The sequence below is a fragment of the Sinocyclocheilus anshuiensis genome, unplaced genomic scaffold (genome assembly GCF_001515605.1).
Source record: "Sinocyclocheilus anshuiensis isolate Anshui unplaced genomic scaffold, SAMN03320099.WGS_v1.1 scaffold1531, whole genome shotgun sequence".
NCBI classification, from domain to species: Eukaryota; Metazoa; Chordata; class Actinopteri; order Cypriniformes; family Cyprinidae; genus Sinocyclocheilus; species Sinocyclocheilus anshuiensis.
The window spans coordinates 843,776-858,670 of record NW_015551200.1 but is presented as its reverse complement, the minus strand read 5'-3'; the positions used below and the strand labels follow the sequence as shown (position 1 = coordinate 858,670).

The window sequence follows — 14,895 nt, the reverse complement described above, 5'->3', positions numbered from 1 at the left end:
CATAAATATATATATATATATATATATATATATATATATATATATACAATAAAAAAAATACACAATAAATATACATAAAAGGGGGCTAGGTTTTTTGCTGTAAATCATATTCTTCTGTAAAGGACAAAAGATTTATTGCATTTTTCTTTTTCATCACTTTGAGGGCTTTTGTAGACAAGCTCATTATAAAATGCACAAAACGTTGGTTTCACTTTCAAGTACTTAGATTTGTCTATATAAAATTTTCCCAGCAGAAGTAGGCTATGTTAAGTCATCTTTGTTAGCCTATTGTTTGTTCAGGGAGGACTTATTATAGACCACAATAGCAGCGTGATCTTGCGTTATTTCCTTATCACTTCTCGCGTGCGTTTGGTTATGAAACGTAGTTTGCGGACCAGACAGAGTTGTCGGCGATTCTTCCTATTGTAAAGTCATGCATGCAGTCGTTGAATCCTTTATTGATCAGTCGCCGATCTATCGTGTGAACACGGCAGCAACTGAATGCTACCCCAGATAGTCGTGCGGTGTGAAAACAACGATGATCCGATGATTTTGAAAATCATGCCATGTGAACTCGGCATAACAGGGAGTTATACCTTTACAAATAATGTAGGACTTTACTGGCCATTTTTCACTAGGCTTTTACATATAGGCCTTCATAATGACCAGTAAAATATGTAACTGAAGGTGTAAATTATTCTTCGAAATAAAAATAAAAAAACTATGATGTTTTCCCAATGTAGGCTAGCCTACTGTTTTAAATGAGTACACGTTTTGTTTCAAAAGTACTTCAGTTCACACATTAAGCTTTGCACAGACATCATTACCTTATTTATTTAACAACAATATCATGGCTTCATATCAAATTTTTTATGGATAATCTTGCTAGTAGCCTTAGGTGTACATTTTCACATCTCAAATATAACTAAAATGACTGAGCAATAGCTCAATGATCCTAAAAGTTTTAACCCAGGAAGGCTCTTCTTATCAGTGGAAAACTGCGTCACGGTTAATCCGACACCTTGACATAGTGTGCTAAATTAAGTCTAAGAGCTTAATTCCCTCCTATAGTATTCTGTTCGAACAAGTGTCTGAACATAGCGTGTGCGAAACGTCTGACGTCATGATGGATCACAATGATCTCGCGCGGTCAATCTACCTTTGGAACGTTCATGGCTCAAATACTCCTGGACAGCTTCCACGGATGGACACACCTGAGAGAGAGAGAGAGAGAGAGAGAGAGAGAACGCGAGAGTAGACGAGGGTCAGACGATTAGTAAGGAAAAAGTAAGTCAAAAGGTATTGGGAACTGTGCTGACAGGGAAACGGAGGACACTGTGCCTCACAGTTACTCACTGTGGGCTACCACAGTGTGATCCACATTAAGACAGTTTACCAAGAACATCATCTAGGCTACTGTGTAAAATAACATGCATTTCGAAAATCTATATGTCTCTGCCAACAAGAAAACAATATTCCTTCCTACAAGTGGGAATTCAAATAGTCTTAATTTTACCCACCTATGCAGTTAAAGGGACTCACTCTTACTACAGAATGTATGATGATAACTAGTAAAATTAACCAATTGTAAACCAGTACTTACTGGAGACCAGCACACTATTCTGTCCACTTCTTTGTGCGAAGAGACGCAACATGAAAGTATTTATTTCTCGTCTGCTTAAATAAATTGAAGGGGAATACCAAGTCCTGCGTCTTTCACTTTCTGTTTTTAGGCGGAAGTAGCCTAACAGAAAATAAAATAGATAGCAAAGATACCCCATTGGCACTCTTCCAAAATATTAACGTTCACCTGAAAAAGGTATACTGTTATGTACAGTTCCTTAGTTGTTGTTTTTTTCTTTGCAAAACACTTATTTGGCTATTCATTTAGCCAGCGATTACTAGATGATTGGTGATTTAGGTTTATATAGCGCCATCTGCTATTCGAAGAATGAAAGTGGAAATAAATGCTTGCCAGATAGCAGTCTATCTCTGCCCCCTCTTCCCTTTTCTGGTCCTGACCACTTTATCACGACCATACTATTAAATATGTTCTCTGGTATTTTTCTCGGAAAAAGTCCAATTGCACTGGAGCTTTTACAATGAGAATGAATAATTAAAACATCATGTTTACAGTTTGTTCCAAATATTTATTTCTCCATCTCTGGCTTAAATGAAAATACAAAAACAGAAAGTAAAAAAAAAAAAAAAAACATTTATTCTCTTGTGAAATTAAATGTTATTTTGAATAGTTTATCATCATCCTCTAGAGTCCCAGATGTTTAAGGATCTCAGCATTATCCACTATCACACAGGGCTCTGTCTCGGTATCATCATCGCCATTATCATAGTATTCATTGTCATAGCATTCTGAACTCAAGCAGCGAAAGCAGAAATCCTTGTCGCAGTGGGGACAAATGATGTTTGGGCAGCCCTCACCGTTGTGTGTTAACAGGGCCTGGCATCCCAGACAGGCCCTAAAGTACGGGCATCCATTCACTGAGCTTTGCGGGTCACGGATCTGTTTGACGCTGAGGAGGGCAGCACGGAAAGCACAGTTCGGCAGCATGCAGGAGTTGGTGGTTGAAGCATTGTGTGGCCATTCCCTCTGACATGCCCAGCAGAACTGAAACACGGTTCTCTTTGCTTTAGAACAAGATCTGCAGACTGCACGCTGTCCATCCAGCTTTCTGATATCAGATTGCTGACAACCGGGACACTACAAGATAGACAGACAAGTTACCACCAGTAGGTGGCAATGAAATACTTTTGTCACTGTGAGTGTGTCATTGAATCATTCACTCAAATGATTCATTCAACAACGAAATAAGTGACACTCCTTAAGTCTGAGTCGTTGAATCCTTTACTCAATCTAGCCCTACTAATAGTGCTACTGTGTGTTGGCAGGAGATGCAACAATCAATTTGGTTGGAATCGTTTGGAACTATTTTATTTGAAGAAAAAAAAAAAAAAAAAACAACAACAACAATACAGTTTTTTTTGTCTAAAATGTAAGTTATGTAAGTTATTTATTTCCTATAGTACTCTGTCATAATGTGGGCAATTTGTTCAAATTCATGAAAAAAAAGAAAAAAGAAAATTAAAGTTCTACCTTTGGACTGCTCATGGTTTAAATTATCCTGTTCCACATCCACAGATGAAAAAGCAAACAAATACCTTCCTCACTGGCAGATCATCATACTCTACACACGTCTGTTCTTAGAAGCTGTGTTTACTGGAATGAAGGGGAATATCACAGTGCAATGTAACTTTCACTTTGTCTTACTCTCAAGCACAACATTATATGACCTTTCTCTCACTGCTTTCCCACTGAGGGTGGGATCACTTTAACTAACACCAACAGTGAATGCTAGATTTATTGTCTGTTCAGCTTACAAGCTGTCATATATAGGGCAGAATGGTATTGACAGATCATTTTTTTATGTGACATGAGCTGCTTTTAAAAGTTTTAGTTATAGCTTTCTACTTGGTAAAGTCAAATCTATTTTTATACTTCAATCTTAAAAATAGTTATAATTTTTAATAAGATTAAACAATACAGCAGTGATTTATTTTTTACGAGAAAAAAAATTTGTATTGCACATTATACTTATTTCTTGCATTACACTTTAATATTTTATTGCAGTTGTCCCAAGATGATCATTTTTTCTAGTCATCCCACATTTAATCTTTTACGTTTTTCTTTTATTTTGGTCGTTTTTAATGATTTATTTGTGTATTTAACTAAACAACTACTTACATTTTAATACATTGTAACTGCTTAAAATGTCTTAGAACATGCGCATAAGACCAGGCTGAGAAACAAGTCGATATCGCCATCTTGTGTTTGTAAATAGAAACATAAACGAACAATTTGACCAAGCTGTACAGAGTGACAGCTGTACTGTCATCTACTCGTGTGCTGTAGGACTATCGCCTACATAACTCTGGGTTGTTCCTCTGTACACTTGTCAATGTTTACAAATGAACAGGAAATGACAGCGTTTATTTGTGATTTAATATCTGTAAGGCTACAATCAGGGATGCTAGCTAGCTACATTGCTTTTTATCTGTTTCGTACAGTAATAAATTGGTCATACAGCAGTGGCGGTTCGTGGGTTTTAAAATAGAGGAGGCACACTAATTGTATTGGTCTGGGATCCCTGCCGATTAAAATGGCTTTTTGGTTGCTTCTAGTCAGAAAACGTAAAGAAAACGACACACATACAGCAAGATTAAATCGCCCTCCTCCCATTTTCACCTCAAAATTATGGGGAAGCTGTGCCTCCCCTGCCTCCCCCGACGAGCCGCCACTGTCATACAGTAGTATGTCATTCAAAAGTGATAAACTTTGACGTGAATGGCAGGTCGGACTACATGACAGACATTTATCGAATCACATACCTACCAAAAACCGCACTCAGCCGAAAGGATCCACATAATCTTAAGAGTACATAAAGTAAACGACCTCTCACCTGTTAACACGAACAATGTGTTTACTTAGACGCGGAGTTACACTTTCGAGGATGTTCTATTCTATACTGCCGACCAATGACAGATAGGCCTAAGGAACGATGGGAGGAGCGTGCATATAATTAAGCGTGAGTATGTATGTGGAGTTTTTTTCCAACGTTAAACTCATAAAGCAATACAGAAGAAGCTCTTTGTATAGTATACAGAGGCGGACAGTAACTAAGTACATTTACTTGAGTATTAGGGGTGTTAAATAATAATTTTTGTTTTTTGTTTTTCACCCATAGGTTTTTAACATTCTAAAAGCTCTTTATTCCAAAGATACTACAAGCTAGTCAGTGTATTCAGTAGGTGTAATGTATTGTAAGTTGCTTCAAAGGTATTGCAAGTATTACATACAACAATAATAAAACAGTGCATTGACACAAAAAAGGAAATTTACTTTTGGTACTTAAGTACTTTTAAAAGCAAGTACTTCTGTACTTTTACTTAAGTAAAAATCTGTCTTTACAACTTTTACTTGTAATGGAGTAATATTTGACCAGCAGTATCTGTACTTTCACTCAAGTAATGGAGTTGTGTACTTTGTCCGCCTCTGATAGTATACATGTGACAGAAACGTATAGTTGCAAAGTAGTAAAATGGGAGACATTGCAGAGTGCAGCTGGTATTCACTGCTGTTATGCAGCATCGGTTCCGTTATGGTTGTGTATTACCTGCTGAGGTGGTCGTGGCAGTGTTGGCATGGATTCAAAGTGTACGTGCTTTCTGAGATCTGGCAAACGAACCTGAGGACATATGGCCAATGGGCTGGTAAGGAGTTCTTGCTTATTCTTTCACTATAAATAGCGTGGCAAGCCATTGTAGCATTCATTCCCTTTAACTAACCATCTAACATATGTTATTATGCTGTTAATGCTTTTAATTAAATTATTTGTGATAATACTGGCAAGCAAATATACCAGTGTTAACATTGCAAATTTAATTCTATATGGGTTATATCTACAATACGTCAACTCTTCACTTCCGACTAGTCATTATAGTTTTACTAGCAAATAATCATAAGGCACTAGTAGCCTAGTTATTTCTTGATTTATTAGATACAAGTATCCATTAATGCAAATCTTTTCAAATGGTTACCAATTAAATTTTTTATGTCTTACTATTTTTTTATGAATAACTGCTTGCTAATGACCAATTGAACAGACACTACTGGAATAAGTACTATCATCTAATGAATGGTTAATTATAAGACTGAAAAATATACTACAGTAGTCACTATAAAATTGTATACTTGCAGTGTTGGGCAGTAACGCATTGCTTAGTAACGCGTTACTGTAATTTGATTGCTTTTTTAGTAAAGCAACATGAACTAATATAAAATATAAACGATTAACAGGTGCAAGCATATGCAGAGTTTCTATTTAGGCCATAACGCGTGTTTGCAGCGTTGAGCAATGCAGTGCTGAAATGTGCGTGCTCACGAATCCTCTCATTATAGCACACGAATTGCAGACATGAAAGATTCATTATGCATATATTTATATGTAACTAATTACTAATTACTTTTGAAATAAAGTAATCAGAACAGTAACGTGATTACTTTTAAAAGGAGTAATCAGTAATCAGTAATTTGATTACATTTTCAGAGTAACTTGCCCACCATTCTATACCTGTAATTGAAAATAATCACTAGTACCATAAAAACATATTTTTTCAAATACCTGTTAAAATAGCTTGGACAAAAAATTCTGATCATGAAGATTTCATAAATACAGGTGCATCTCAAAAACTTTGAATATTGTGAAAAAGTATTTTTTTTTTCTGTAACATTTCAGAAAGTGAAACTTTAATATATTCTAGATTCAATACATGTAAAGTAAAACATTCAAAAAAAATGTTTGTTTTAATTTTGATGATTAGAGCTTACAGCTCATGAAAGTCAAAAATCCAGTATCTCAAAATATTAGAATATTTCCTAAGATCAATCAAACAAAGGATTTGCAAAACAGAAAAGTTCAAGTTCTTTAAAGCATGTTCATTTGTGCACTAAATACTTGGTCGGGGCTCCTTTAGCACAAATGACAGCATCAGTGAGGAGTAGCATGGAAGCGATCAGCCTGGGGCACTGCTGAGGCACTATTGAGCCTTCAGCTCCCATTGACTTTGGACTTGATAAAACACAATGGACCAACACCAGCAGACGTCACAGCACCCCAAATCATCACTGACTTCGGAAACTTCACACTGGACTTCAAGCAGCTTGGATTCTGTGCCTCTCCAGTCTTCCTCCAGACTCCAGACCTTGATTTCCAAATAAAAAGCTAAATTTACTTTTATCTGAAAAGAGGACTTTGGACCACTGAGCAACAGTCCAGTTATTTTTCTCCTTAGCCCAGGTAAGATGCTTCTGACGTTGTTTCTGTTTCAGAAGTGGCTTGGTAGCCCTTTTCCTGAAGATGTCTGAGCGTGGTGACTCTTGATGCACTGACTCCAGCTTCAGTCCACTCCTTGTGAAGCTCTCCCAAGTGTTTCAATCGGCTTTGCTTGACAGTATTCTCAAGCTTGCGGTCATCCCTGTTGCTTGTGCACCTTTTCCTACCCAATTTCTTCCTTCTAGTCAACTTTGCATTTAATATGCTTTGATACAGCACTCTGTGAACAGCCACCGCTTTCAGTAATGACCTTCTGTGACTTACCCTCTTTGTGGAGGGTGTCAATGATCGTCTTCTGGACCATTGCCAAGTCAGCAGTCTTCCCCATTATTGTGGTTTCAAAGAACAAGAGATACCCAGAATTTATACTGTAGGGATGGTCATTTAATGAAACTCAAATGTAAATATTCTAATATTTTGAGATACTGGATTTTTGACTTTCATGGGCTGTAAGCTCTAATCATCAAAATTAAAACAAAAAAAATGAATCTAGAATATATGAAAGTTTCACTTTTTGAAATAAGTTACAGAAAAAAAATGAACTTTTTCACAATATTCAAATTTTTTGAGATGCACCTGTATACTCTTTGTAAAGTGTTTCTGAACTAAATTTGTACATTTTGTGAACATCAAAACTGCCATTGCAGTGTTCTTGGTAAGTAAATTATTGTAGTAAAATGATTTTTATATGACCTGTCTAAAATAATCAGATTTACTTATGCAGAGGTAAAATTATCTGATGTACTGCTCTATACCCAGGACAAGCTTTCCAGGAAACATAACATGCATTTCTATTTAAGTAACATCAGGTTTTGTCACTTGTCTCTCTTATCTAGACTTAGAGATGATAGTGATTGATATCTTGCCCCTGCTGATCAAAAGAACTGTTAGCATTATGAATTTTGTGCCGGTTTGTACCGCTCAGCACTGGTTTTCTGCTGGCCCAGCTGGTGGACCATGCTTTAACCAGCAGAATCCTGCTGATTAGCTGGTGGACCACAGGGAGTCTAGCAGGCCGGCAAGTGATGCAGCAGGGTCTTGCTGGAGCAAGACAGATGTTTTTGGTTACGCAGCATGGGGGGCACCAGCATCTAGTGTCCAAAACACAACATGTGCTTGTGACCTGTTTTGCTGTTTTTTCTGCAGGGGTGTTCTTTTGCATTGGGTGTACAGTACTTATTCTGCTCGGGGCATCTGCACAGCCAGAAACTCAACACTGCTGCCTTTTTCTTGTTTACTTAAAATGTGCAGATTACAGACATAATCAAAACAGCCTTAAAAATCAGACACAAATAATTAAAGTGGTTAAAGGTGGGTGATATAATGATAACTGACAGCAGAACAGGAAGGATGAGATAGTGTTGATATTTCACTAAACCTTCCTGTCTCTCATAGTTGTATGGAGCAACATCAGGGATTGGTCGTGCATATGCTGAAGAGGTCAGTAAATAACTCTCTTATCTTAAAACATGAATTATGCGGGAGTTTCATAGCATCCATTTTGATACTAAAACATTCACTATAGATCTTTGTAGTTTCTAATTAAACATTTATTCGAGTTGCATAGTTCCTCTAAGCTACATGCAATATTTGTCTTATTTTGGTGTCCTAAAATGGCTTTAGTCTTAAGCTTTAAGTCAAGGAATGTCAGGTTTGTTCTATAATTGTCATTAAAATGCAATTTTAGTGCAGCGTTTGACAAAATCGGCGAATTGCCATAATCAACTAGTCTGGAAGTCATCACAAAGATATCTTAGAGGATCCAGATGCACTAGTAATGTCCATTTCCCAAAATCTGCATGGATATGGTAAATGATGTTATCAGATGAAAATCCGGGCCTCTTTTGGCCACCACAACGTGTTGTTCTTTTCCTCAGTGAAGGAAGAGGAAAGTAAGTCTGATTAATGATAAGATGTCCATCAAACAATGTGTTTGCCCTCATGCATATCTAACAGAGAATAAGAGAGACTCCTGTGATTGACTCGCACAAGTTATTAATACTGTTATTGGAACTGTTATTGTCTCCTCAATGAAGGTTAATGGGGTCCAAAACAATATTGGACTCAGTGACTTTCATTCTGTGGACAAAAATCTGTTGAGCAATATTTACTATTCTTACTATTTCCTCTATATACATACACATTTGTCTTTGTGGGTGTATTTGTTTCTTAGCTTGCCAAACGAGGACTAGACATTGTTCTGATCAGTCGCTCAGAGGACAAGCTTCGCCGTGTTGCCAAGGAAATAGGTGAGTTACAAAGTAGAAGTGAAGAGGAAAAACTTAGCTTCTTGAAGTGAAATCTGTCATCAGAACAGAGACAAATTCATTTGTACGCAAGACATCAACGTTTTTTCTTGGAATGGTATGACTGTAAAATTTTATGGCCCTATTTTTAAATATGAAATTATCTTTTTTGAAATATAATCGAATAATCTAAAAATAGTCTAAAAAAGATAGTCAAATATGCAGCTTATTTGTAATTCATCTCTAGTCTGTGTTCTTCAACCAAGACAAGAAAAAATAGAATAAATCTGCTCTGTATGTGTTTGTTTCAGAGTCTCGGTACAAGCGGCAGACATATGTGATTCAGACAGACTTCACAGAGGGACATTCCATCTACTCTGCTATCACACAACAGCTAGAGGGCCTGCAGATTGGAATTCTGGGTAAGATAAAGATCAAGAATGAAGTGTAAAGATGGTGCAAAAGAATTACGTGAATTTTGATAAGCCTTATAGGGGCCATAGAATAAATGTTTTTCATTTCTGTAACCAAAAACCATCATCATTTAGTTTTACGTGACCATTTTTTAATCCCGCTTTTATGTTTTATTTTTGCTACTGTTTCCTGCTTATACAGAATATAAATGACTACACTTCAATGTCAGTAAACACTTAAAACATTAAACAGCCCAATGTGGACTATAAGGCACTGAGGTTTAATGAACATTAAGAATTTCTGTAAAGCTGCTTTGAAATATTTATTGTGAAAATTGCTATACAATTGAAATTGGAATTTAAAATTTAAAATTTAAATTATTTGCCAGCTACTCATTTTCTGTATATTTGGTACTTCCCTATATCATACTCTAGCATCATCACCATCATCATCATGAACTTCTGGTGATTAGGAGTAAGAGTATTTACCTTCTCATCATTTCAAGTCAAGTCACAGCTGCTGTTTTTTGCCTGCATATTTTCTATTTACAATAGATCAGAAGCTCTACGCTATCAACAATTAGGATAATAAAATACACTCAATACATAGTACAGAATAATTCTTGACCAAAATCAGTCTGAATTTACTTTCTCATACTACTGAAAAAAAGAGAGATGTAGCCTATCTATAATTGATTTCTTCTGTTTTCTCTGTAGTGAACAATGTTGGTATGAACTACAGTATATAGGGGTTCTGGCAAATTTTCTGGATGTTCCTGATCCAGACCAGGTCTGACTCAGCTTTTCTACACCACAAAGCTTGACTTTCTACTCTATTGTAATCTGAGTCCATTGTATGAAAGTGTCTATTATGTTAAGTGCTTTTTTCTGTCTCCAGAGAATCACACAGGTGATAAACTGTAACACACTGTCCGTCACCCAGGTAAGACTATCTGTATGTGAACCTGTTTACACACAGCCTGTTATACCATTAGGCCTATGTTTGTTATCTTATATATTATCTTGACATAGCAGCATACAAAATGGGTGCCATTTTGTGTCCTTCATATACATACGTTAAAAAAAACAAAAACATACAGGGGATGGATAAAATAATGTGAATGCCTGGGAAATAGCTATATTTCTTTATTAAGGTATGTTACCACCATCCGCCTACAATACAACTTCCAACCTTCTTTGAATAGATTCATATAACTTTTGAATGGTCTCCAGTTGAATATTGTCTAAACTAACATCTGCCATTTGCTTCAGAAATGTTGGAAGTGGGAATTGGCTTCTTATTCTTCTCTCCGAAACTGGCCACGGTGATTTGGTAATTTTAAGTCAGGTGATTGAAATGGCCAGGGCATATGTTGAAGTTCAACTTGGAGCTCCATCTGCCAAGGTTTTATGATCATATTGTTCCCATTTTAGCATTGGTGTCCATGATTAAAGTATTAGCAATTACAGCTACTTCATGCATTTTAGGTGTGTAAAGTGCCCTGTGGTTGGTTTTTGTGGAAACAGAGTCTTCAAGGTGAAAGTTGAAGTTTGCTGTCACTTTGCAGTAGTAGTTCTGTGCAGTGGCGGCTCGTCGGGGGAGGCAGGGGAGGCACAGCTTCCCCACATTTTTGAGGTGAAAATGGGAGGAGGACGATTTAATGTTGATAAAATTCACAATTCATTTCAGTTCATGTCTCAGAATGTGTATTTTTTGTTTGTAATTTCACAGCTATAATACCATATCATGTTAATGAAGTTGGAAAGCGCCGCTTTTCTATCACGAATGTGCCGAATCTGCTGATGTAATTACAACCGCTAATGATAGAGAAGGGGAGGGGGAGGTCGGGGGAGAGCTGAGCTTTTTTTGGTAAAAAAAAATTAGCCAATCACCATCGAGTGTTCACAGAGGAGTGTTGAGAAAAGAAACCTCGCAAGGGATGCTAGCCTCCTTCTGATATCAACCAGTCATCATAGAGACGTAAATTACGTGATATTAGTTTGTAGAACGTCTCCCGCTGCGCTGATAATGTACCAAGTACTTATGATGAGTAGCGATATTGAATATTTGATCGCCAACAGATTTACCAAGCTGTCATTCAAACAGTATATATACAAATTAAAAATAAAGGGAGAACACGCCTAAACTGGATATAGGCTACAGCAGTCGGTTTAATTAAATGGTGCAACAGGCAGCTCTCTTTTAACACAGACTTTTAAGAAGGGATGGATGTTTGCTTCAAGCAGTGGCAGCTCGTCAGGGGAGGCAGGGGAGGCACAGCTTCCCCATAATTTTGAGGTGAAAATGGGAGGAGGACTGCTGATGTAATTACAACCGCTAATGATAGAGAAGGGGAGGGGGAGGCCAGGGAAGAGCTGAGCTCTTGTGCCTCCGTTGGTAAAAAAATTTGCCAATCACCATCGAGTGTTCACTTTCAGCGCTGAGGAGTGTTGAGAAAAGAACCCTTGCAAGGGAGGCTAGCCTCCCTTCTGATATCAACCAATCATCAGAGAGACGTAAATTACGTGATATTAGTTTGAACGTCTGCCGCTGCGCTGATAATGTACCAAGTACTTATGATGAGTAGCGATATTGAATATTTGATCGCCAACAGATTTACCAAGCTGTCATTCAAACAGTATATATACAAATTTAGGGAAAACAGCCTAAGCTGGATATAGGCTACAGCAGTCGGCTTAATTAAATGGCGCAACAGGCAGCTCTCTTTTAACACAGACTTTTAAGAAGAGATGGATGTTTGCTTCAAGTGATAGGCCAGGTACGTTAAGTGAAATTATATTATCTTGCTGTATGTATGTCGCTTTCTGACTAAAAGCAACCAAAAAGCCATTTTAAAGTGGTTAAGCAAATAATATAATAATAATAATAATCGGCAGGGATCCCAGACCAATACAATTAGTGTGCCTCCTCTATTTTAAAACCCACGAACCGCCACTGGCTTCAAGTGATAGGCCAGGTAAGTGAAATTATATTGTCTTGCTGTATGTGTGTAATTTTCTTTACGTTTTCTGACTAAAAGCAACCAAAAAGCCATTTTAAAGTGGTTAAAAGCAAATAATAATAATAATAATCGGCAGGGATCCCAAACCCAAACCAGGCAGTGTGCCTCCTCTATTTTAAAACCCACAAGCCGCCACTGGTTCTGTGTTGTTTGGACACAATCTTTCATAGTATTTGACAGTCCCTATCATTCACATCACACTGATGAAGTCTTGCCATGCTTTGTTAATGGCAGACATAATTATAAAGACACCAAAAAATTGGGTTGTTAAGGTTACAGACACTCCTGCTAAACAGGCTCCTATGATTTGTCCTTTTTGGAAGTTTTGACCCACAGCTTACTAAACACTAGTGAACACAAATTATATGACAATGAAGAGATAAATAAAAGATCACTGCAATGTTGTTTTTTCACTGCAGCCTAAACACACATTAACCCATGTAGTGACAGATGTTCACATTATTTTGTCCAACCCCTGTAGATGGATATGGATATAAAAATGGATACAGATTTCATATATAGATATAATCTAGTAACTTGTAAGCTACACACATACACTATACCAGCTAAAAGTTTGAGATGTTATTATTTTTTTTTATTTTAAATACAAATTTTCATGTTTTTGAAAGAAGTCTCTTATGCTCACCAAGGCCACATTTATTTGATTGTGAAATATTTATTGTTTTCTAATTCTTAATATATTTTAAGTTGTAATTTATTCTGGTGATGGTAAAGCTGAAATTTCAGTAGCCATGACTCCATTCTTCAGTGTCACATGATCCTTCAGAAATAATTTGAACATACTGATTTGGTGCTCAGTTATTATTAATGGTTCATATTATTACCAATGTTGAAAACAGCTCAGTTTCTATTAGTTATAATGCTTCATTAATACTAAATACATTTTTGAATGGTAGTGTGTCATGGTTTCCACAAAAATATTAAGCACAACAACTGTTTTCAACATTGATAATAACAAGAAATATTTCTCAAGCACCAAATCAGAATATTAGATTGATTTCTGAAGGAAATATAAAAATAATTTGGTGGCGATGACAACAGTGATGTTGATGACGATGTTGTTGTTTTGTGGATGAGCAGACTCGTTTTACCAGGCATGCTCCAGAGGTAAACACACAGCCAGCTCTGATCATATCTGTTAAATTATGAAAACTGTGTTTATGTTTTACGTGAGGGCTTGTGTTTGCTGTCAGGGGGAAAGGCCTCATTATAAACATATCATCAGAAGCTGCATCTCAGCCACAGCCAATGCTGTCAGTGTATTCTGCCACTAAGGTAAATCTTTGTTGGACACAAAACAAATGTCATACGCTTGTATATTTCAGCCTTACAGAATAACATTAGTTATGAAAATAACTAAAGCGTGTCTTCCTCTTTTCTTACACCTAGATATTTGTAACATATTTCTCTCGCTGTGTGCATGCAGAATACAGGTCAAAAGGAATCACGGTTCAAGTAAGTCCAGTATTGGAAAACATCTTGTACATTTTGATTTTTGCCAAACCTTGAGGTTGTTTCTCTTCCTTTGTCCAGTGTGTAGCCCCGTTTATGGTCTCCACTAATATGACTCATAATGTGCCTGTGAATCCACTGGTGAAAAGTGCTGCTTCGTTTGCTAGAGATGCTCTGAACACTGTGGGTTACACAACATACACAGGTGGATGTTTAACTCATGCACTGCAGGTAACTCCACACAGTCAGTTTGTTTAATGTGGGATGGCAGCTTTTATAACAATTTTTACCCTCTTCTCAATACATATTTCAACAGTTTGTAGTATATAAATATACAGGGTTGTGTTGTAATGTCCTATTCATTTTTATTTTATTTCAGTAGTTTAAAAATCTGAATATGTTGTAGAATGATAACTTACCATCCTTTGTTGTTTCAGCAGTTTGCTCTGTCCATCTTTTTCCCGGGCTGGCTGCGTCTCACATCCTTTTGTATGCAACGCATGGCAAAATTAGCTCGTAGCATTGAACCACAATTAAGGGAGAGGATGGCAGAGACAAGAAACAAACAGGACTGACACAAATCCGTGGACAGCAGAGATAAACATAAAAAAACAGATAACAAAACATGCATACGCATACACATACAAACATACAGTATGTATAATGGCATTAACAATATCTATATACACAAACTCTTTTTATTGCAGTGACAGAAAAACAGATGCATTGTTACAACAGTCACACACACACATTTACATTTTTATGGTATGTTGGCTGATCTATGTCTGTGTAAATGTTAACATTCGTATTTGCATTGTGTATTTGCATCATA

General features: G+C 36.8%; 1 protein-coding gene and 1 long non-coding RNA gene across 2 annotated transcripts in view; one reads left to right on the top strand and one right to left on the bottom strand.

Moving 5' to 3' along the window:
• LOC107663383 (uncharacterized) overlaps positions 1-1,684 on the bottom strand; it is a 4,036-nt gene extending 2,352 nt beyond the window's left edge. The window contains exons 1-2 of the long non-coding RNA XR_001631323.1: positions 1,604-1,684; positions 1,160-1,214 (exon numbers count right to left, since the gene is read on the bottom strand). This is a non-coding gene — a long non-coding RNA (uncharacterized LOC107663383). The remainder of the gene's footprint in view (positions 1-1,159; positions 1,215-1,603) is intronic.
• Positions 1,685-5,134: 3,450 nt separating this feature from the next.
• On the top strand, positions 5,135-14,638 carry LOC107663385 (very-long-chain 3-oxoacyl-CoA reductase-like). The gene is given in 13 exon segments (XM_016453594.1): positions 5,135-5,286; positions 5,746-5,747; positions 8,304-8,348; positions 9,082-9,157; positions 9,466-9,576; positions 10,285-10,313; positions 10,316-10,357; positions 10,466-10,509; positions 13,683-13,718; positions 13,805-13,886; positions 14,001-14,066; positions 14,145-14,294; positions 14,501-14,638. Coding segments are annotated over 13 exon segments (933 nt in total). The 5' UTR covers positions 5,135-5,174.
• Positions 14,639-14,895: the final 257 nt, after the last annotated feature.